This window comes from Cryptomeria japonica, chromosome 3 (genome assembly GCF_030272615.1).
Source record: "Cryptomeria japonica chromosome 3, Sugi_1.0, whole genome shotgun sequence".
NCBI lineage: Eukaryota > Viridiplantae > Streptophyta > Pinopsida > Cupressales > Cupressaceae > Cryptomeria > Cryptomeria japonica.
The window spans coordinates 681,469,604-681,495,153 of record NC_081407.1 but is presented as its reverse complement, the minus strand read 5'-3'; the positions used below and the strand labels follow the sequence as shown (position 1 = coordinate 681,495,153).

The 25,550-nt window shown below is 35.2% G+C and overlaps 1 protein-coding gene across 1 annotated transcript in view; it reads left to right on the top strand.

Annotated features, from left to right (window-relative positions):
- The first annotated feature begins 7,943 nt into the window (after positions 1 to 7,943).
- The window catches only part of LOC131038599 (ribosomal lysine N-methyltransferase 3), a 75,628-nt gene continuing 58,021 nt past the window's right edge, over positions 7,944 to 25,550 (top strand). Inside the window, exons 1-2 of the mRNA XM_057971086.2 lie at positions 7,944 to 8,503; positions 13,279 to 13,475. Coding sequence (XP_057827069.1) covers positions 8,114 to 8,503; positions 13,279 to 13,475 — 587 coding nt within the window. The 5' untranslated portion in view covers positions 7,944 to 8,113. The remainder of the gene's footprint in view (positions 8,504 to 13,278; positions 13,476 to 25,550) is intronic.

The following is a 25,550-nucleotide window of genomic DNA, read 5'->3' as shown; positions in this document are numbered from 1 at the left end:
CTTGATTATTCAAGAGCTAAGCTAAATAAACAATCTAAATTGCACATACTACCAACATTGTCTCACATACTTAACCTCTTCTAGTAGCTACCAATAGCATGAATTGTGGAACCAACTATAGCTAGTTGAAAGGAAGGGAATAAAGAGTAGCACTAGCAAAATCGAAAGGGAATTTAGAGAAAGATACTAAAAATATAATGGGTCGATACATTATTCAAAGATAGCCATTAAACCACACATGATTATTGATAGATGAAGATTGCTTACCCATTTTTGAGTGAGCAAAATGGCTAGACTATTTTCTTTAACTAATTGATTATAATGAGGCAACAAATTTTTTTGCATGGACATTGAAAAATAATGAATCCACGATAAGGAGATTGAGGGTTGATGCCTCATAAGCTACAATTGCAGTTTAGTCTTTGGGTTGCCCTCAAGTGGAGAAGAGTTTTTAGTCTCAACAAATGTCATTATATCTCAAACTAAATTTTCACAACCTACTAAGAAATTTGATTCCTGAACACAAGGTACCAAGTGTCTCTCTTTACCCTGGTTATGAGTATCTACAACTGTGTATGTAATTAGATAATCAACTTGTGATGGTAGATAATCATTGTTATATACAATGTATTTTAAGTTGTTTAGCCATCTTCTCCATCAAAGGCTTGTGAATGCCTCTAATTTATTGTGTAATATGTTAAAAGGGATGTCTACTGAGTATAGAAGGGGAATCAATTAACTCTATCTCACCATTGTCTAGTTACTTCTTGTTAATAAAAAGGAGTCCAAATGCTCAATTCTCAAATGTTTTTTGGGGAGATTTTTGTGTATGAAATAACATTAATGACATACCCTTGAGGCCCAAGTTAGATGAATAAAATAGGGAATGAGAGGTAAACGAGCCACCAAAGGAAGAGATAGAGGAACATGCAACCTCTTCTCCACCAATTGTATCTCCTATCTATAGCAATGGTGAGCAACTAGAGACAAATGCAGGAAAATTAACTTGTAGCCTATGGGGATCAACCTATAGCATCATTAGGGTTTGAAAACCTTGTTTCCCAAGAAAATCCATCTATTCCTAAGACACACAAGAGGAAGTGTGCATCTTCCTCCTCCACAACCTAAAAGAAACAAAGAAGGCACAAACATCTAAGGTGACATTCACATTGCTTACTTGGGAAAAAGGAGCTACAAGAGGAAAGGTGCATTCTAAATAAAAGAAAGCCTTTGTGGTTGCAAATAATTCAAAGAGGGAAAATTTATTTAAAGATAGGGAACAAACAAAAAGCATGAAACATGTGTATTTAGACATGATCTCAGAATTAAATTTTGATGAAGATTTGTTAAAAACAAAAAGAAAGCTAAACCTCCCAATATCCTAAGACATCAAGAGGAATACACATCCTCTATGATTCTAATGAAGGCATGCATTTTGAGGGTGAAAAGGATTTGTTAAATTAAAATATGAATAAGAAATTGGTGAACTATAGGAAGCTCTTCAAAGAATTAAAGAATTAGAAGAGGAATTGAAAGAATACCAATAGAAGAAAATATGATTGGATGTAAAATCAAATAATTGGAGAACTAGTTGAAATTATACCAACAATGATGAATATGGTTGGATAAACTTGCACAAATGGCCATCATAGAAATAATTAATAAAACTCCAATTCTTTTCCAAGAAAACACCCCTCCAATAAAACCTGTAACTCCAACTTTGTTTACTCTTGGTATATAATTATGGAATAAAATGGAAGAATTTTCTTAGTTGAAAGAAGAGTGTAATACTTGAAGAAAACAAATAGTACAACAAGACATGCAAGTGAAATTGAAGAGAAAAATTTAGAATTTAAGAAATTGATGGTCAAAATTGATCATATGGCTAACATGATTGTTCAACTTATGAGACGTAGACCACCTACTATGGTCTATACCCTATTTTTATAGAAGAAATTTTTGAGTTTTTAGTTTGTAGACAATTAATCAATAATCTTCCTATTTCATCAACCAAACCAAATTCATTTGTATCCGCTTACCTAAAGACCACCCCTAGCATGCAATACCAACTATATGAATATTGTTTGCATGAAATGGTTGTCCCATATACCACCACTTGGAACCCACTAATTTTTGTAGAGGTGTTCAAATAAAAGCACTGCCATCATTCATTATGAATTAACATCAAAGAGGCCTTTTGCTACACCACTATCATGAAAGGGATAAGTCATGTCCCCTTAAAATATGGACAAAGGCAAGGGATCCTAATAGGATGGTTTAGAAATAGATTGAGCTTATAGACAAACTACAGGCATAAAATAAGATCCTAGAATGTAGATGAAAAGATTATAACATATTCAAGGAATTGGCTTCAAGAGCATGTAGAGAGGCACTAGGATTCTCACAAAATAGGTGGAATTAACTAACACGAGTTAAATAAAAAAGAGCCCCACTCTATTTTTAACTATTTAGCATTAGTCTCCAAGGAACATCAATACATCATCTAACATCTCTTGAAAATCATATTACTTGGTTTCTATTGAGATTTCATCCTTCCCTCCCCCTATACCCAATTCCATGTTGGTTAGGAAGGAGAGAAACATATCTAGTAGCATAACAAGACAAATGGGAGAGAATATCTAGACAAAAAAGGATTCTACATAAAGTAGGGAGGAGTGATTGAATTGATGGATTATAAAATCACTACATCATAGTATAACATGAGGCCCTGAATTGCTTGAGGAGTAGAAAGATTCTTAGTTGGGGTGTGTGATGAGTTCTAGAATTATCCTCATTTCCTTGTTTTTAGCTTTATATTTACCATGACATTCTTGATCTACTTTTAAGACATTATCCAAACTTTCCTATCCATTTTAAGTATTAAAGCATTATGGATGGTATATATATTATATTGATAAATGAATATGTGATTTTATTAATGTTTATGAAATGTTATGGAGTTTTATGTTAATTATGATGATTAATGTTGATGAGATGCTTTTGAAGAAAACTAGTCTGCAACAAAGGATGGCTGCATACCGTAGTTGAAGGATGACCACCTACAATGCGTTCAAACTTTGGTAATTGATGGAGGCAGTGGTCAAGGAATGTGGGAATGGTCCATTATGCATCTTTCCACCTTTGTTGATGTTGTAGCTAGGATTAAATAAAATCAAAAGAATAAGGAAAATTTGTCTGAATGATAAAAACATGGCTCATAAATAGCTATTCCCTGGTTTTACATGTTTTTATTATAATTTAATCCTTTATGATGTAGAGTTCTAAGATAAATGTGACATTCACACCTTTTCATAATTATATTCCTATTGTTGTTTAGGACAACATAAGTATTTTCCCTGCATATCTAGGAGGATTGACAATTTGTTTACAAGTTGTTTAGAGTTCAACAATAATCAGACTCGTAGGATCCTATATATGTTAGATCATGTCAAAGTCAATAGTTAGTTAATATATTTTGGTTATCAATAATTTTGTTGAATCAATAGCCTATTATAAATTTTTGTGTACTCTTTTTGAATTGCAATAAAGAATGGATTCAACCAATGGAGCTTTGAGTTGAGATTTGAAAACAAATAATTTTGGATTATAGTTGCTCAAGCAAGGGCCACTTAAGTTAATCACAATAATCTCAATAGCTTATATTATTGTTAATGATAGAATGCATTATTGAGTTATATTACTGTATTGTAGATTAGCATGCTTATTATCATTGATAGTTATTTAGAACTTGAGTTGTGTGCAACTAAGTTATAGTAAAGTTGAATCATTAGTAGTAGCTACCCATACCAGTTGTTAAATTGCTTCCAAAATATTTATACTTTTAGTTAAGCTTGTTGGTAAATAATTTAACTTCATGTACATAGTCGATAAGACAACTTAGAGAGCTCAAATACACATACAATGCAAGCATCATGCAAGAAGATATGATTCCTTCATCAATAATAAAATGTAACATGTCTAAATTGATAAGTTGGTTGATAAGGGATCTGTTGGTCCATCGAGTTGAATGCATGTCTTCTTTGCATCAATTTATTACACAGATAGAATTAGATGAATTGTACTCTTTTCAAAGATAGGTGATGTGAACCACAAGAAGATCCATACTTAGATGACATAGGGATTGTGCAGTATAAAACAAACAATAGAATAATTTATAGAATATACCAATTGAACCACAAAATTTTGTAGACTATCGACAAAGATGAGTTGTATTAAGCTATAGACTCCATGATCATTAGCAAAAAAATGATGCCTCCCACAAGAGAGTATGCAAGATAATGAGCTTGCTTGAATATTAAGATATGAGATATGGGATATGATACAAATGTACAAGTGCCTTTCTTATTAAGACAAGGTGGGATGTAGTATGAGAAACTACCTTGTAACAAACATTAAATGCCTAGTACACTAAAAGAAAATGAGGGTTACATGACCCTGTTATAACTAACTTCTAGAATGTCACCTAGGACCTACGTTAACATGTGAATATGTCCCTCACTAGGTAATTATAAGGCACAACACCTTGACTAGGTACGAGACATTATTCACTCTAACGTTCTTGTCACCAACATCAATGAATCACAAGCAAAAAGTTATAAAAAGAAGAGACCAAGAGTCTCATGTGAATTTAGAAAAATTATATCTATACCGCTAGATTCCTCAAGGAAATATGAATCAAGAGAGGCAAATGGAGGAGAACTCATAGATGTATGACTTGAAAATGAATATGGTCACTAGCTACACTATCATATGGATTGAGATACCTATATACCAAATGAGTATAAGAACAATGTAGCAGTTAAGTCACTATCATAATCAATAAAACATATATCATCATAAAAGTGTAGTGACATATGAAGTGAGCTTGTTACAGAAAGGTGAAACAAAATCCATGACCAAAATCTAACAATTAATGTGCATAAGAGAGGGTGGTTGGACAAGTTAAGTAATAATGAAGGCCCAAACCCTAATAAAGATAAACACAAATGAGGGTAGGTATCAATCATATCTAAAAAAATGGAGATAGAAATAAGGCCAAAATCCTACATGGTTTCAAAATTTGGGTTTACCAAATATAAAGAGAATAATCACACCCTAATAAATTTATTTAGGCTAATTAGATCATGTATTCAATTACATACATAAATTAACTTATATAAATGAGGAGTTTGCTAATTGGAATAACTATTATTAATTAAAAAAATTAAACCAATTAATGTAATGCTTAGCTTAATACTTGATAATAAAAAAGTGACATTTTAGATGTCAAATATTGATTCTCTAGTTACTAGAATTTTAAATATCTTTGTGATAAAAATCTCATATTCTAAAAATTAACTTCTTGTTGCTATGGTCTAGGTCATAATTTGAAACTCATATACTTGAATTGATAGAATGTGACCTAATTTAACTCACTTGCCTTGATTTTGATACATGAGCCAATGTAAGGACAAATAGTGTTTATGAACACCTTTTAGAGAATTTTTTAAATTGAAGAGGTCACGTTCTCCGTAGTCAAACATTTGGTAAGTCAAATTTATAATAAAATAAAATGATTAAAAGATTAGGTATCCATGCAATGGTCTAACGATGATTTCACATGCACACAACAAAAAACAAACTCTCCTTTAAGCTCTTAGATAGAGGTGTTTTAGATGAGTTTCCTTAAATTCATCAACCAAACATACAAATCAATATAATATGTGCTAAGTGAGTTCACAATGATTAGTTAATTTGTTTTTTTTTATCGGTAATATTATTTTTTATTATTAAGAAGTAAACTATAGTACATACTAGGCCATCATACATCCACACCACCATTTGTAAACTAAACCACCCTACCAAAACCATACTGTTCATCTAATAGAAACATTAAAAAAACCCTTCCCCCCACCCCAATGTCGAAAAAAGTTCCATTACAACGTGTCCTAATGACATAAACTATTTAACAAAGAAAAACATGAAATAGATACTAAGTTAAAAAATCTATATACAAAGGGGTACCATTGATTGTCCAAATTCTTCAACCATCTGCAACATTGTGTGAGCTTGAAGCATTCGCCGACCTGAAAAGAGTCACCCACCGCATCGCCCTGCTCAATCTGTCTTGCCAACTCTGCAGAGAGCCGTCTGGTGATCAATCTCCTTCTTCGCGCCTCGTCCACCAACCTATCTTCCACGCCCGCCTGTCTACTTTTTTCTTCGAGCTCCATTATCTAAACATATACCACCAAGCCCTCCCATCCTCTCCTAGCGTCATCTCTGAATCGAGCTTTGACCTCCTTGTGACATTGTATAAATGAAATTCGGGAGTGTCTAGCTCGAAGCTCAAAATTGTTCTCTGGAATACCTTCGGATAGATTAAATCCCCAACCCAGAATGACCCACTCCAACAAAGACTCCAAGTTTAGCAGGTAAGCATGCGAAACAATCATCCTCATCACCTTCCTAACCTCCTCGCACGCATGCCCCAAGTCCAGTCCCCAAGCCATGATTAGAGAATAAATATCAGCTCTCGACCAATATCTATGGTCGATTACCACCACCTCCTCACCTAAAACCAATTGAACCACTTTCAAGAACAGAGGGTCTTTAGCTAGAAACATATTCTCGATCTTCTTCATTGGGGCAGGACCCTAGAAAGCCGACATCAACTTTGAAGATTTCAGGGTAAAATTTGCTTCCATTTTGGAGGTCATCATACATTGAACTTTGCAAAAAACCTTCAAGCTTTGCAAAGAACCTATAGCCTTCTCCACCAAACTCACAAAAAAGCCACATAGAATACACGAAAATATCAATATTAGAAATTAAGGAGGCATGCTCCACAACCGCTGCCATTTCAGAAAGCATTCCGCATTAATTGCCCATTAACTCGACCCAGACTTACAACTTTGGATAAAAAGCCGATTGCAAGTCGCACATATAGAATTTGCAGGAGTACAATTCTTGGCAGGGTGTCTTAACTCCATCGCACGATGCAATCATTACTATCTTGCCACCTCACCTCCCCTTTGGAAAGCTCAAACGCCATGTTTGATAGACCGTCAACAATGACATTCCCACCTCTTTTAACATGGGAAATACAAAAATCTTGGAAGAATTTTAGTTTTTCACAAATAATATGTATGAATTTATTTAGTTTCCAACACAGGGTGTCACCTTTGATCAAGACATTGATCACTACCTAGGAATCCCCTTCCAAGTGCACTTTCGATGCCTTCATGTTCACTGCCAAGTCAACCACTAACAATGTCGCTTGAGCCTCTGCCTCGTTATTGGTTCCGTCCTATAATCTTCTAGTTCCTATGAAAAGGATCTTCCCCTCATCATCGCAGGCCACACACTCCGCACTTGAAATGCCCGAATTCCCTTTTGAGGCTCCATCAAAGTTAATCTTCACCCAACCCCTATCAGGTTTTGACCAAGTCACTACATCAGTTTCAAGAGGACTGCTCACTGGATAAACCCTGGGAAACCCATGAACGGGTCAAAAGGGTTTATGGTAACACTAGCGAGAATCGAACCGGAGTTGATGCATAACACCGAGATCATTAGCCTAACACTATGCCTCACGACTAGCCTTCACACCAACTCGGCTACAAATGCACCCTTATGGTTAATTAATTTGTTGACAACATAACCATTTGAATTTTGAAATATAAAAATAAAAGATTTATATCTAATACTTCAAAAATGACTTAGAACATGCTCACACCTATGAATTTGATCTAAGATGATAAAAAATAAATATAAAAATACAAAAAAAGGTAAATTTAAGAATTAACAATAAAAAATTAAAATATAAATGTTGTGAACTTATTTCATTCGTAAATATAAACTTAATAAACTAATTATCATATTTAGAAGACTAATTTTCACTTTAATTCCACTAAAATCGAAACCCGAAAGTTTGAAATGTTATGTACCTATTTAGCTGTGAATTCCATTCCAGAAACCTACCCGATTTCTAAAACACCTGAACAATCTTTTTAAATGAACCATTATGTAGTACCCGTTTATATCTACGTCGAGTTCATCTCTTTGCAATCCCTAAAGTGCAGACGGCAAGACAGCATAAACATAGAAGAGGATGACAAGAGGAGTGAGATCATTCAAGAGGTGGATGAAATCGAATGGCATAGAATACAGTGATGCACTTGACCTCTGCATCGGGCAAGGAAACAGTGTTGCAGGCATCGGAGTGAGGGCTTTGTGCGACCTCAAAGAAGGGGACCTCATTGCCACCATACCCAAGAAGGCATGCCTCACCATAACAAACACAGCTGCCTCCTACTTCATTCAAAAGGCCGGCCTCGGGGGTGTCCTGGGCCTTGCTGTAGCACTAATGTATGAAAGAAGCAAAGGTCCTTCCTCTCCCTGGTATGCATATCTTCAGCTATTACCATACCAGGAGTGTGTGCCCTTGGTTTGGAGTGTTGATGAAGTGGACACCCTTCTAGCAGGTACTGAGCTCCACAAGGTAAGTCATTTAAATCCTGTGTGTGTTTGTGTTTTTACAGTGCAGTGTGGGATAAGTTTGGTTCATATTCTTAACTTTTGTAAACATGACTGATACTTAAAACAGTCTTGAAATGGAGTTGACTGTACCTTTACATAAAAATTTTGGGTTTGGCAAACAGTTATAAAGTCTCCCAATTGCGCTATAGTCTTATGTTCCTATAAATTATTTTTGGTTCAAAGTCATTTACTTTGATCTCAGTTGGAGCCCATAATTGCAAGCGTGGACTGCATTCCCAAAATTTTTAATTGTAAGTGATGCTGACTCGTACCTCATAATTATAAGCTTGAGCTAGGATAACATTCTTGAAATTTGCAAACAGGGTTACTTGAATACACTCCATAACTGTAAGTTTTGATCATATTCTTTAGCTAAACATGGGTGATGTCCCATTACTGTAAACTTGTAAACTTGCATAACGTTGCTTAGATTTGTAAACAATGATGCTGATGTAATTCACCCTCATAATTATGAGCTTGTATCACATTCTCTAAATTTTTATGATTCTTCAACGCACTCCATAATCATAAGTTTGTATCACAGTCGTAAATTTTTTAAACATGGTTGATGCTTGAATACACCCCACAACTGTGAGCTTGTGGATGCCTCACATTCTTGAAAACACAGGCGATGATATAATGTAACATATAATCATAAGATTGAGCTTGTATCACAACTTTGAGATTTTTAAATGATGCTCAACGGTAACCCATAAATGTGAGTGTGGATCACAATCTTAAAATTTCGTGATGCTCTAAGGTACCTCATAATTGAAAGCTTGGACTGCATTCAAAGAATTCTTAAACATAGGTGATACTTGGAAGCACCCCATCACATTAGTTTGAATACCTATTTTAAAATTTGTGAAATGGGGGAATACACCCCAATAAGGTAACCTTGGATATGACATACATTAAAATTTGTGAATATATATCACATTCTTAAAATTCGCTAACATAAGCAATGCTCAAATGCACACCAATAAGGTAACATTGGATTATATCCATAAAATTTATAAACACAGTTGATCTTTAAAATTTACTCTGCAATAATGGTCATCAAGTTGTCTGTGTCTTATAGTGTTATAGACCACTTAATTCTGTCAAACTGTATTTGAAATTGGCTTACACTATTATGAGTTTACCCCTTTATATTACACCTTAACTCGGACTAAAATCTACTTGTTCTCAATATGTATCAGATGTTTGCATTTGTTCCATGCCATTTTTTGAATCTCAGTTCAGGTCACCCATTAAGCACACTAACGAGATGAATTATAGGTCCTTTTAAGCACTGTTGTAAGGATTGTCAGACTTAATTTATGTGGCATGACTTCTCATTTCCTATATGAATTTAATGGACATCGCATGCTTCTTCAGGTTTAATGAGCTGCATTTCAATTATTGTGTGGTACTTCTTTATTTGAATTCCACACACGTGTACGCCCACATGTGCACACATGCACACAAGTGTGCACAGACACACATGTGAATGGACTCAATCAATGTTAGGTCATCTGATGGCCGGGAGTCACAAACTTACACCTGCAATGCTTCATTGAACCAGTATATTCTGAAACTGTATTGCCAAACATTCCACACAGGATTCACAGAGCTTAACCTATAATTAGCTGCCATTCTAGAATCATGATGAAAAGACCTGCCATCCAAATTAGGAATAGGGTTTACTTTGAGTATCACATTCCTTATTGATCTGAATGTAGTTGTCATCCCAAAGAAGTTTGAGTGATTTCCCGTCTTTCGTCTATATCAAGAAGTTTAACAACCCTATGATTGAAAGCACTAATTATGGTAGGTTCTCATATCCTATTGATTGATCTCAACTTTTCATGGTGTAACATCTTGCAGTGAGATGTCGGTGCTCAAATGCATATCATTTTCAGAGCATATTCTTCTCACATACTTTTCCCAACCACTCCTGGACAATCAATGCCACTAAACAGTTCTATGACGTTAATCTATGCAGAAGACTCATTTCAATAAAAAGTGCCAGGATATAGTTGTCATTTTCACCAAATTTTAGCAATTTGTAACAGAAGTGAATAGGCTAAAAGCAAAGCACAAGGTTAATAGCTAACTATAGAAGTGTCTGTAAATATCACAGAATTCAGAATTACCATACCTATCAGTGTCCCCATTTGACATCTAGCATTTTATCCAAAAGACAACTTTCATGAGTATGCTTTGGAAAATTTACTTTTTCCACAGGTGATTGATCATTTTAAGTGACCAACCGGTAATCTGTTTTGCTTTGCTACAGTAGCATTTATCTGAAAGGGTATGCATTATAGTAATATTTGGGAGAGTATTAGTTCATTATAAAATACTTCTTATTTGTCTGCAATAGACTGCATTGCAGAACTACGAAAACATTACAAGAATGCAACCAAATGAGCATGCCTGGTTTGCTAATTTCTTCAAAATTAAAGTTTGTACCCTGAAAACGGTTGCATAGTGAATCTTATGAACTAAACATTCTTGGAAGTCCAAAAAATGAAAACTTAAATCCATTCTTTGTAAAATTTTGACAAACACACAAAGCTTACAATCAAACAACTTGTGTCATGTACATTTATACATTTTAAGGGACCTAGCAAGAAATATTTAGAGAAATGCTTAAAGACAACAAAGAAATGATCCTAAAAACATCCATTAATGTTTTTTCATCATTGGTTCATATCTTCGAAAATGCTAATTGTAGTCATATTTTCTATCGTTGTAGTCACATATCAACAGTTTAGAGCTTTCACACCCTATTTTGCATTACACATATATCATTCTTTTTATAACAAACTTGCCAAGAAATTTATTATACATGAAGTTAATGGGGATAATCTTCTAGATATTAGTTCTATGTAAAGTTTTTTGGCTATCCTCCCCCAAGTTTCTAGGATGGGGGATGCATTTCTATGACAGGTGTTTTTAAGGCCATTTTTTAGGGGATAGCTATTAAAAATTAGGAAACATATAAAATATAAGGAAATTTTAAATGTTCATATGATAATATTGCTTAGGCATTCATCATAGACATTATAGAACCTTTTTGAGCATTGGTAATTAAATACAAATTATGTGTTGTTTATATATGCATATATATATGAGCATGAGTTAATACAGACATGTCAAACACATTAACAAAGAGGAATAGTTAAGTAAAAAGATAATTGGTTATTTTCCAGTTTGACCTCAGTTGGGATGCTAGTAGATGGGATTGTTCCAATGAAAGTGGCAATTCTTGCCAACTATTACTTAACTCGTAGTCAACAATATAATGACTGTAGCATGCCAACTTTTTCTGTGGCATTCCTTGTATACTAAACAAGCTGTGTAATGTATGAAACAAGATAATCCTTGAATGTGACTTCAATTGTCAAGATGCAGAGATCTGCAACATGGGATATGTATATTGTATATTTTGTGATCATGATTAATCATTGATCTTCAGACTTATAATTTAGTAAATCTTACAAGGGCATGTCATAAACCAAACAGGCATTGAAAGGTTGTAAGTTCAAAAAAGAAAAAGTAACTTAATGTGCTTGGGTACTTTGGTGGATGGCTAGCCATCCCTGGGATAGTTGAGTAATGTCTAGATGTCCCTTGGTTGCCTTGGGGACGGTTTGCCATCCCCTAACATACCCAAGCATCCCCTAAAAACAATTGTGCATACAGGCACATTTCCCATTTTTCGCAAAATAGGGGACAGGGTGGGGATGGTTGCTGCTCGTCCTGCGTTTCTGAATCGTCCCTATGGGGGATGGGGTCATTTTTGGTAGGGAATGTGTCTCCAGGGAGAATGGTCTTTTGGGGAATGCACATTTAGATAATCTACATTCAATTCACATAATAGTATCTCTATATCTGAAGTGCCAAAGTTTTAATCTGATTTTAATGAATGACTTTCAGTTGTAGATAAAACTTAAAAATTATCAGTGATGATATGTTAGACTATTTAAACCACGTAAAGGTTTGTTGTCAATGCTAGGCTTTATTTATATCAAGATTTAATGGTTCTTAGTTTAGTTGAACATTCTATCATTGAATTATACATGTTGTGTTGTGTCTCCAGGGAGAATGGTCTTTTGGGGAATGCACATTTAGATAATCTACATTCAATTCACATAATAGTATCTCTATATCTGAAGTGCCAAAGTTTTAATCTGATTTTAATGAATGACTTTCAGTTGTAGATAAAACTTAAAAATTATCAGTGATGATATGTTAGACTATTTAAACCACGTAAAGGTTTGTTGTCAATGCTAGGCTTTATTTATATCAAGATTTAATGATTCTTAGTTTAGTTGAACATTCTATCATTGAATCATACATGTTTTGTTTAGAAATTTGAATCACAAGATGTTTCATTTATCAAAACATTTGAAATTACATTATAGCTAGTATCAAAATGTATGACACAAATCCTTGCTTTTCTAAATATTTTAGTTGGATTTAGGATTTCACAATTCACATATTTCCAACTATGGTGAAAGTCATAGAGTGAAATTTTTTGTTTAAATATCTTAGATGAAAGATTGTTTAATTTAACACTTCCTACAAACTTACATGTAATGAAATTTATCTCATCTTCAAAACATTTGAAAACTAAATTCTTTTCTCTCTTAGAACTGGTACTTCCAACTCTTATATCATATTTAGGATACGTAACATTTGATATTTTTGATGTGCTCTGAATGTTTTTTTGACATAATTGAGCAGGTGGTGAACGAAGATATGCAATTTCTCAGAGAAGATTGGGAGGAGTCTATTGCCCCCCTTACTGTTTCATATCCGTCTGAATTTCGAAGAGATTGGTTTTCTGTTGAACAATATTTTGCAGCCAAAACACTTGTTGAATCACGTGCATTTGAAGTTGATGATTATTTTGGTTTTGGCATGGTGCCTTTGGCAGATTTGTAAGTCAGTGTATTGATTCTATTTCTTTTTCTATTAGGAGATCTTGATTAATCCAATCAAATCACCATGGCAGGGTTTTATATTGTGAATTCTATTTTATTTGTTGGGCACAAAGATTAGTTGTGTATTCAATATTCATTAATGCAGTGAAGAATGTTCATCATGATTAATCGATAATTGGCACAGATATACTACTGCATGATTCACCACCATAAATTTTTCTTTTCCCTATGTGCTTTTCCCAAGTCCTATGCTATAGAAATAACAATCTAGGGGTGCAATTCGATGCTTTCTACAGCTTTATGCAATGTCAAACATGCTTACCATCATGCATATATATGTTTTTGCACCCTTTCTATTGCTACCACCAACATGTCACACTTGTCCATAACGCAAACACTACTGCACAGCAATATGTTGTTCTTTTACTTAAGTGAGAATCATATACAACTCTTAATTGCTGTTATATTGTGAATCATATACAACTCTTATATTGTGAATTCTATTTTATTTGTTGGGCACAAAGATTAGTTGTGTATTCAATATTCATTAATGCAGTGAAGAATGTTCATCATGATTAATCAATAATTGGCACAGATATACTACTGCATGATTCACCACCATAAATTTTTCTTTTCCCTACGTGCTTTTCCCAAGTCCTATGCTATAGAAATAACAATCTAGGGGTGCAATTCGATGCTTTCTACAGCTTTATGCAATGTCAAACATGCTTACCATCATGCATATATATGTTTTTGCACCCTTTCTATTGCTACCACCAACATGTCACACTTGTCCATAACGCAAACACTACTGCACAGCAATATGTTGTTCTTTTACTTAAGTGAGAATCATATACAACTCTTAATTGCTGTTATATTGTGAATCATATACAACTCTTATATTGTGAATTCTATTTTATTTGTTGGGCACAAAGATTAGTTGTGTATTCAATATTCATTAATGCAGTGAAGAATGTTCATCATGATTAATCGATAATTGGCACAGATATACTACTGCATGATTCACCACCATAAATTTTTCTTTGCCCTATGTGCTTTTCCCAAGTCCTATGCTATAGAAATAACAATCTAGGGGTGCAATTCGATGCTTTCTACAGCTTTATGCAATGTCAAACATGCTTACCATCATGCATATATATGTTTTTGCACCCTTTCTATTGCTACCACCAACATGTCACACTTGTCCATAACGCAAACACTACTGCACAGCAATATGTTGTTCTTTTACTTAAGTGAGAATCATATACAACTCTTAATTGCTGTTATATTGTGAATCATATACAACTCTTATATTGTGAATTCTATTTTATTTGTTGGGCACAAAGATTAGTTGTGTATTCAATATTCATTAATGCAGTGAAGAATGTTCATCATGATTAATCGATAATTGGCACAGATATACTACTGCATGATTCACCACCATAAATTTTTCTTTTCCCTATGTGCTTTTCCCAAGTCCTATGCTATAGAAATAACAATCTAGGGGTGCAATTCGATGCTTTCTACAGCTTTATGCAATGTCAAACATGCTTACCATCATGCATATATATGTTTTTGCACCCTTTCTATTGCTACCACCAACATGTCACACTTGTCCATAACGCAAACACTACTGCACAGCAATATGTTGTTCTTTTACTTAAGTGAGAATCATATACAACTCTTAATTGCTGTTATATTGTGAATCATATACAACTCTTATATTGTGAATTCTATTTTATTTGTTGGGCACAAAGATTAGTTGTGTATTCAATATTCATTAATGCAGTGAAGAATGTTCATCATGATTAATCGATAATTGGCACAGATATACTACTGCATGATTCACCACCATAAATTTTTCTTTTCCCTATGTGCTTTTCCCAAGTCCTATGCTATAGAAATAACAATCTAGGGGTGCAATTCGATGCTTTCTACAGCTTTATGCAATGTCAAACATGCTTACCATCATGCATATATATGTTTTTGCACCCTTTCTATTGCTACCACCAACATTTCACACTTGTCCATAACGCAAACACTACTGCACAGCAATATGTTGTTCTTTTACTTAAGTGAGAATCATATACAACTCTTAATTGCTGTTATGAACTGATGCAAAGGGATTCTCTCCCTTCAAACCTCCATTATAATAATCAGCAAGCTCACAAGAAATCTGATTTAAAATATAGGCAAGACCAAACATAGAATTTTTTATTGAAAACAAAAACATGAGCTTGATTACAATTTCTGAGCCTATTGAATACCTTGAATACCATTCCAAAATTTGATTTTTCCTCCCTTCCCTACTTCTTCACCTTTAAACCCTCAAAAACTCTAAGTCTGGAAATGAAAGAATGGAAGTTGAAGTGGCCAAACTCCACATGAGTTACTTCAAACTGTGGTTTGGTAACCCCGGACTAAAGAGTACACCAAAACCAAGAGGGAAGCCTGTTTTCCAATTAGAAATTGCATTAAATGTCAATAGATGTTTTTCCAACTCACTTCCAAACCTACCAATAATATCGATCAACTAGGCGACCCATTCCATTCAACAGGACCCCAAAATAGAAACAGACCCATAACTCCTCCTTGTCGCCTATTTGAATAACTATCATTTAGGAGGGAAATTATGGATGCTCTCAAATGGTAACTCCCAAAATATTTTGCCCAGAAAGAAATATTCCATGTTTGAAGTGGAATATGATACCTAGTCAACTTGCTTCCGGAACTCTGGCCACAAATATTTAATCAAATATTGGCCTTTTATAACACTTTTATTTCCTTTACCAGATTAATCAACAAAACCTTAGGAAATTATAAATAAACATGTTTTTGGTTTGATGAGGATAGCTCCTAGACCATGGATGCTCCTGCATCATGAACAAATGCTATGGTTTTAATTCTTGTACTTTCTTAATTGATTGATAGATGAAGTAGCTTGTAATGGAAAGAAAGGAAGCGAGAAATATGTAATATAACACTTAAAATAAAGATAGATAAGAGATTTAACATTTAGAATCCAATATGAGAAGAAAATCTAGAAGAGGAAGCCATTTCCTTCTCTCGCAACTATCTCCCTTGTGGTTTACAAGGGCAGTGATCAAATTATCCACAATATCCTCATACTCGTAGTTACAAGACTCAGACTTGGCGCAAGCTCAACTGGTAGATTCTCGACTTGGACTCGGCAATTTGAAAAAAAAACATGAAATATAGATATTTTTTAAGGACTCAAAGCTTTTACTGTGCACCCTTCACTAAATCAACCTTAAAGACATAATAAACTGAAGTTTTTGATCTCCTTTTGGGTTCATCGGTTGGGTTCATTTTGGGCGTGTCCATACAAAAACATGTAAAAATCATACACATACACATACTTCACCTTCCTTCAATCCAAATTCCCTTTACATTCTCAAAATGTTTTTATTTAAAATTTTAAACCATTAAAAAGCTTTCCTAAACAAGTAAAAAACTACTTTAATAGTTTAAACTTAATAATTTTAAAAATATATAACAATTTTACATAGAAGCTATTGAAGCTCCAAACCAATTATATAATAATAAATACATTAAAATATATGCATCCTTCTAGATAAAATATATTGATAGTCTCCGCACATGAGCATAGCATAATTAAAATGTATGCATCAGAGCAAATTTCCAAACATAAAAGGTGTAGATTCAATTCAAGGAGCTCAAAGTACATTCAAATGAGTGGGGAGTGCATGTAGTCCACCCCATACAATATTTATGACAAGGGAGTTTGCATTACTTTAACCCATTAAAATACTCTACCCAAACAAAGATTGAAAGAAAAATAGAACGCTCACATTGGCCTTTTCTTCCTTTTGGCATTATAGCTAAGATTGAAAAGCTAGGTCGATCACATGGACTGAAATGACGAACAATGGCCAGGAACTGTGTAAGGATGGTGTACTATGCGAGAGGAGTAAAATGATGAGGGATCAATTAACAAATAAATTTCTTTTTAGAGCAAATGACCAAATTGCCGTAGGTTTTGAAATTTGTCAAATTGTTGAATTTGAAGTGGGTTCACCTGTGTTTGTTTGGGATGAACTCATAGGGCAAAAACAACATCTTGGTTGTATCCCCTACCAAATTGCATCAAAATCCGAATTGGAAGTGGATCACACCTAGATCTAGGGGGTTTCGAGCAAGAACTGGTAACATAGTAATAAACTAATCAAATAGAAGCTACTTTGATCACATACACAAGTATAAATTGATCAAGTGAGTACAAAAGCAGATTTGAGTTGAAGGAAACAACATTTTAAATATATAAATATTCTTAAATGTTTCAGGTATACAATATTTATGGATTATAAAATCCATGGCATCAAAAACAAAAATCAAAAGTATAATTATGGCTGAGAGGAGTTTGTATCACTTGACCTGACATCTATAGCTCCATGGTTAGTCTTGTGGAGTCAAAGATAAATCCTTGATGTTAATGTAGCCATGATATTTGCCTGTTTGTCAGTGACATCAACATCCAAGGGATATGCTTGTGCTCTCTCCTCTTCCTCCACTACAACAACTGCCTTCACCTCAAGATTAGCTTGTGTAATATGGTAAAAGCAACCCTAGACTAAGTTACTAACATGGGCATTAACCTAGGTCAATCTTTCTCACATACAACATTAGTGAGAACTGAGAAATGAATGGGCTTGGCTGTTGTCACGAAGAGCCAAGCTGCCTAGATTCACCCTCTTTTTTTTGTTGTTAGTGGCTGACGATTGGTTGAGTGTGTGAAATGAACTAGGTGAAAGAAGGCTAAATTGAACAAGTTTAACAGAATGCAGAAAATACAAAACAGAAGGACAGTATTAGAGGGCAGATTTGGAAATGAGATATAGAGAGAAACCTGATGCTAAAATCTGGAGTTGACTTGGTAGGACTAAAGTGTTAGGTGTTAGTGTCTGAAAGCTGAAAATGCAGATATTGTGAGCAGGAATGGGATCAGCAAATATTTGGGTACATGTCACCAAAAATTGGGGCAAAAGAGTCTTGACACTAGCACGGGGCTCTAGTGTCCTAGGGTTTATCATTGTCTGAATTCTCAGAGTGTTTGCCATAGTCTGCTATGTTCTTTCATGTCACTATTGCAGTCAGAATCCATCAACTTGACAATGTTCTATGTAGTTGGCAGAAAATGCTTATTGCTATGTTTGTTAATTTTGGTTACCCGACAGTGTATTAATTAATTGTATTATGTGGGTTGTACCTCTCGGCAACCATTGGGTTCTTTAAATACATTGTGTACCGTCAAAGAAGGTATTACGGTATAGTCGAATCTATTGTAATCCTTGGCCGATCATCTTTGGTCTTCTTCTCTGTAAGAATTGCATGTGCGGATATTGTTGGATATTGGTTAATGTGTTGTCATCGATGTCGACATTTTCTTCTGTATTCCAGTGTTGCAGTTTGGCTGGATGAGTTTGTTTTGCAAATGAGCTGATGTAGATTAAAGGGTTTCTGGTATGTTGTCTGTAGATGGTTTATTCCCATTTGCAGAGGTCCGCATGATGTTTTGATCAAGTTATGATATCCGGTATTGATGATGTTATTCAGTTGTTCGTGTTATTTGGTATTCTAGTTTGTGCTTTGTATTGCTCCAGAATCGCCATATCTTTAGTTGTGGATGTATGGGATGTATTTTGGACGTTGATGTGTGTCCTTAGTTCGACTGGTTCATGATTTGGAAATCCACAAGCCAATTTTTTAGGTTGACAGCCAATTATGTTGATGTTCTTGAGCTCCGGTAGAGAGATGATGATGATCCGAGTTGTTGCGGTTGTTGTGGTGCAATTCACATTGCTTGTGAATGTTTCTAGATCATGTTCTATGCGTATTGGTGGTCCGCATTGATTATTGTGTGCGTTATTGAAGATTTTCTTTATTTGGTGATGTTCTTCGTGTTATGTGACATTCTTGGTGGTTGTAGTGTGTTGCAGATGATCAAGACGTAATTGTTGGAGGTGTTGCGCGTTTGCGGTATTGATTTGGGTCCAGACTATGTCTTAGCCGACATTGTTTTGGTCTGCATGTATTGTTGTAGCGTGTCAGGATATTATTTTGTTATTTGTATTGAGGGTTTAGCTGACCTTGTAATATAGGTTGATGACTTGTATAAATGAATATAATAATCACGTAAGATGTATTTCTACGATCTTTGAGAGTAGGTATGATCGAGTTTTATGTGCGAACAAGTGATTTGATCTTTTGGGAGTGTGAACGAGAGAAGAGAAGTGTTGCAAAGCAAAGTGCTTAACCGAACTATACTCAGGCATATAGAGATGCTATTCTCACAATTCATGTAATCCAGATTGTTGTCTAAATAATTTTGTAAGTCAGTGAGACCTCCTGTAAGACAGTGAGCATTCCCTAAAGTTTGTAGCCTTTTTGGGTTTCTTATTTTGAGCAATGAGCTCTAGGCAATGTGTCTGAATGCATGTGCATTCCCCATTGTAATATTTACATTTACTCCTAACAGGGTATTATCTCATTGTGGGTAGGTTCCCACCGTGGTTTTTCCCTTAACGGGGTTTTCCACGTAAAAAATCTTGGTGTTGCGTGTGATATTGATGTGGTGTTGTTTCATGCTTTAACTGTTAATTATCAGATCTGATTTGTGGTTTAAGGTGCAGAAAGTTTTTGTGCAAATTGATTCACCCCCCCCCTCAGTTTGCTGCATTGTTGCCAACAGATATATTTTACTGCCGTGTCTGGTATGCATTGTCACGTATGTTATTATTTCTTGTATTTAATTTATCAGCTGTAGCGGTAAACATGAAACATAAATTGTTGACCTTCAAATTCCAATGCTCAAAATCACATATAATAATCAGGAAATGGATTGCAGCAGTTAAGATATACTCAGCAGCAACCAATATACTGGTCTTAGTGTTTAACAACAGCCAAGAATGTGAATATCTTGCTCATTTGGTAGCTCTTGCAGAGAAATCATTACATAACCAGCAACAATTTCTTCAAGATTCTGTCCAAGGGTAATATAACACCTGAATCCTGTTCTATGAGTCTGTTTGTAGTCACAAGTTCCCATGTAGCAGCCTGAAGATATTCCTAATGGCTCCAACCTAATATTCTTGTATGTTTGTAGTAGTGAAAAATAGAGTTGTTCTTATCTCTAAGATTCCACGTTTCATCACAAGAAATGACACTTATAATCTTCTCTGAGATTCCACGTTTCATCACAAGAAATGGCGCTCAACAACACATAATTAAAAATCAGTAATATAATTCCTTCATTCGCCCAATCGAATGCTTCGAGCATCCCGACCCGTTTCCTTTTCCCTTATGCCAAAATAGTTCTCTTGCCTCAAACTTAATTAGATCAGACCATAGACAAATTGGTAGTTAAACTTAAACATGGCGTCCATATAGTTTTTGCAAAACATTTGATATCAATCACCCAAATACTCACGCCATGAAGAAGGTAGCTTACGACAATAAATGATTAAACCCACAATTTTCAAATATTTAAATACATTTTTGGTTCCATAAATGGGTCGGCCCAAGAGGGGGTTGGCCACAACAATAAATAATTATTTTGCAAATTTGAAGTCAACAATAGATATGCAATTTATCTTCTCCCTGCTTGATGACATCTCGATAATAGTGCCATAAATTTGGCACAAGCTAAACCTCCATCAAATATGTCATGAAATGCACTTTGACATCAATGACGATAATTCAACATACAGGAACAAGCTAAGAAAATCAAGCCACTATGATATGGACCTTTTGCTATTTTGGAGGCCATTGCTCTACCTCCTTTTGTGAAGATGCACTTAGTTGTACAATGCCATTACTTGCAGCTTTCCTCTTTGTTGAAGAAGAAGAATGGGTGCTACCCCCTCTAGAAGACTTTGTTGTGAAATGGAGAACCATACTTAGAGAAGATGTAGTTTTGGGAAAATCAAAAAGCTCAAAGGAAACTAGGAATAGAGTCCAAGAATTGCAGAAAAAAAGACTTAGATCAAAGCATCAGCCAAGCCAAATGATATTCCAAAGAAGGCGTGGGAGAACTATTCCCTCACTTAGTGTATCGTTATGTTTATGTAGGACCAAAAGCCTCCTAAGAAGGGAGGTGTGATCTGTAAAGATGAGAAATTGTAAATTGAACTTTGGGAACTGTTGATGCGTTTTTTACTAAGTTGCCGGTTCGGGTTTGGGTTCCAGTTCGGGTTCGAAGAACCCGGTATGCCGGTACGGCAAAATTTTGAAAAGGGGTTTGGGTTCGTTAGTACAAAAACATGTAAATTTTTTTTATATATATATATATTTTGATATTTGTGAAGCCTATAAGCATGAATTAAAATATGCATGTCACATAGCATCATATGAACAACAAAACAAACATAAACTTGTAATCATAGCATCATGATCATACCATAATTGATAATAGCATCATATACATCAAGTTTAATATCAAAATGACAAAATATTCAAGTATCATTGTTTCAACTTTCAACAATTTAAACTTAAAGTTTAATCATCAAATGGATCATCTAATTCTTCATCCTCCTCCTCCTCCTCCTCCTCCTCATTGACATTGACATTACATGAGCCAATGCCACTTGCACTTGCACTATAAGTTGGCTCAATTTCCGAGTCATCAAGTGTCAATGCAAGAAGCTGAGAAGCAGGAGCATCCAAATCAGTATGCTCTGGCTCTATATCCCACATCTTTGTTTCCCCTTGTGTGTAGTCATGTTGTTTGTGTGAAAGAAGACGTAGGTTGGAATGCACATATACTAAATTCTCCGCTCTTTTTGATAGCAGCCTATTGCACTTTACTGAGTGGATGAAAGAGTATGTGCTCCAATTTCTTTCTGAAGCAGATGAACTAGCAACCTATGAAGACAAAGTAAACAATTAAAGTTATACATTAATAAAAATAAAATTACTAGCAACCTATGAAGACAAAGTAAACTATAAATAAACTAAAACTTGTAAATTTAAAATTTTAATTAATTAAACTTACTTGTGATAAAACTTTTATAGCGAGGGGTTGTAGGTGTTGGAAGCATGTGCCATGGAAGTACCACCAGCTATGAGCATCTTTCTTGGATCTATGACGAAGTGCATCAACACTTAGACCATTCCCATTTGCGAATTCTATGAACTCATTTGTAACAACATCTCGCAAATCATCATCGGGATATAGTCTAAGAAATGCTGCCTTATACCCATCAGATACTTCTAGATCTCTCCATGGTGGAATCCTTCCTGGTTTATCAAGAAACTGATTGCTATAGTACTTAGGTGTCAAGGCATAGGCAAGAAGGTGCAAAGGAGTGGTCATCTTATTCCACCTCTCTACAATAATTACTTCCAGTTCTTTGAAGAATTTCTCCTGAGGATCATTCTCTTTTTCATTTATAGTGACCTTTATTTTTTCAAGCATTGAATCAATGCCATCATAAATCTCACCTATGCAAGGCCTATCCATGTCTGTATAGCGAATCATGCTCATGATGGGCTCAGTGATACTTAGGAGATATGTAACAAGATCCCACCATTTCTCATTCAATATTCTATCCCTAATTTTTTCTGCCCTCTCAGTGCTACTTTGCTTCCATACAGTCCAATTGGTGCTGATCACCATATTGCATAGTGCCACTCTAACTTTCACAAGTCGTCTTAAGACGATTGTGTTTGATGCAAAACGGGTCTCAGCAACCTATAACACAAATTAATGCCAAATGATTAAAAAATAAAGCCAAACTTTAAAGAAGAATACACAATATAGCTTACACAATGATATTATTAACATTGAAAATTCAAAAAAATCAGAAAATGTAAAATTAAATTACTATTTCACTTACCTTCAATAGCTCCAAATTTGAATAGGTTCTAAAAATCCCTTGAGACATGTGGTGGTTTGTGATGAACATCTGGATGTCCTCAGCCTTTGCATACACATCTCTGATCCATTTTATTTTTTGCCCAATCCTTTGTAGCATAAGATTGAGTGAATGTACCGCACAAAGTGTCCAAAAGATGTGATCATAGCGTTGCTCAACCAACAAACCAGCAGCTCTACAATTTTTTGCATTGTCCGTTATGACTTGGACAACATTGCGAGGTCCCACAGACTCAATGGCAGAGATGAGAATTTCTGCAATAAATTGGCCATCTTTTATTTGGCCCTCACAATCCACAGCTCTCAAAAACATTGCCCCTTTAGGGGACACTGCTATGACATTGATCAAGGGACGGTTTTTAGCATCTTTCCACCCATCTGAAACAATTGTTACACCTGTCTCAACCCATGAATCCCTTATGGGTTTCAATGCATCTTCAACCCTCTTCACCTCTTTCTCCAATAATGTTCCACGTACCTTCTCATAACTGGGGCCCTTATACCCTCTTGGTGCCTCATTAACACTTTTTATCATTTGCTTCCAATATGGGGAGCGAACAACATTGAATGACAACCCATTTGCATAAATGCACCTTACTATATCTTGATCAGCATTGTCTCTACTCTCATTTTGGAATGCGGTTTCTAAAGGCCCCTTTGTTCTTTTACGTGTCAAGGGTGGTTCACTTTGAGGTTCATTTGTGGCAAAGAAGGGGTGGTCTTCTACTACAATACTGGGATTAGAAGGGCCTTGCATTCCCCTTGTTTTCTTTGATGCGGTTTGGTTCAATCTACGGGCTTCCCTCTCTTCTGCCGCCTCATGCTCCCTAATATATTTCATCACTATCTCATCTGGTATAGGTTTACCATTTTTTCCAGGGCATTTTTTGATGCCTCTTCCTTTTATTCCACACAAATGGCCTACCACCCGATAATATGAACTATTACGTTCAATATCACATCCATGGCATTTCCAACGGAATCCCCCACCTCCCGGAAGTTGTTTTATAATGTCCACATATTTCCATAAGGGAGAATTTGGATCATTTCTTTGTTTTGCAATTATTTGTTCATTGCCAATGGAGGAAGATGTAGATGCCATTCTAGTTCCTATGGTAAGAAATAAAATAAACATATTCAAAAACAAAAACTAAATAATGAAAAAAAATTCAAGTTTCATGTTTGAAAATTTGTGAAACAAAAAAAGTTGGAAAAAAATGTTTAAAAACCTACCTCTTGTAGCCAATGGAAGCTTGAAAATGTATGGAAATGATGCTGCAACACTTGTTGAAGCTTCTAAAATCAGTCTTCAACTCCTCCTCTTTGATCTTGGAAGCCAAATTTTCTTCAAACTTTCTTCAACCTGCTCTCATAAAAAATTTGTTTGCAACACAAATGAGGTGAAATGTGTCAATAAAGTGTTTTAGAAGTGTTTTTTAGGTTATGATTTTCACTTTTTAATAGGCGGAACTGAAAAAAAAATAAAATTTGGTTTGTTTTTTAGCTTTACGGGCCGCCCAGCCGCCGGGGTTCGCCTGGGTTCGATTGGGTTCGACCCCGGGTTCGACTGGGTTCGACCCGGGTCGAACCTGGTCGAACCCAGGTCGAACTGGACCCGTACCACGGACCCGGTCGAACCCGGACCCGTACCAGGGCGTCCCAGGGGTGAACCCGGTAACTTAGGTTTTTTATGCACATGCGAACACAGAATAAAATACCAAGGTATCTTATCCTCTCTTGAACAAAGTTATTCGAATGTTGAAGATTTGCCTAAGGATCAATTGAAATAACTCCAAGGTTTTGGTATGTAGGGTCTCTATGTGTGGATAAGCACAATTGATTTGATGTGATTATGCTGGAATCACAAAGGGACTTACATTTGATTGCCTGAATGCTTTGATATGCTGGAACTTATATCCTATCTACTCACCGGGAGATAAAAAAGAGCAAAAGATTGAGGGTTTAGGGAATCTACTCTAGGACCTAGAATGTAAGAAGATGGATGAATGACTAGGTGGAGTCCTACTGGGCTAGGTCTCACCATCAGACCGAACAATTCGCAACCAGCTCAGTGCAATCTTCTAAGGGATGTTTTAGATATGTTCAAATCATTTCCATCAAATATTGATCACCATCCAAGTTAATGCATGAACAATGGA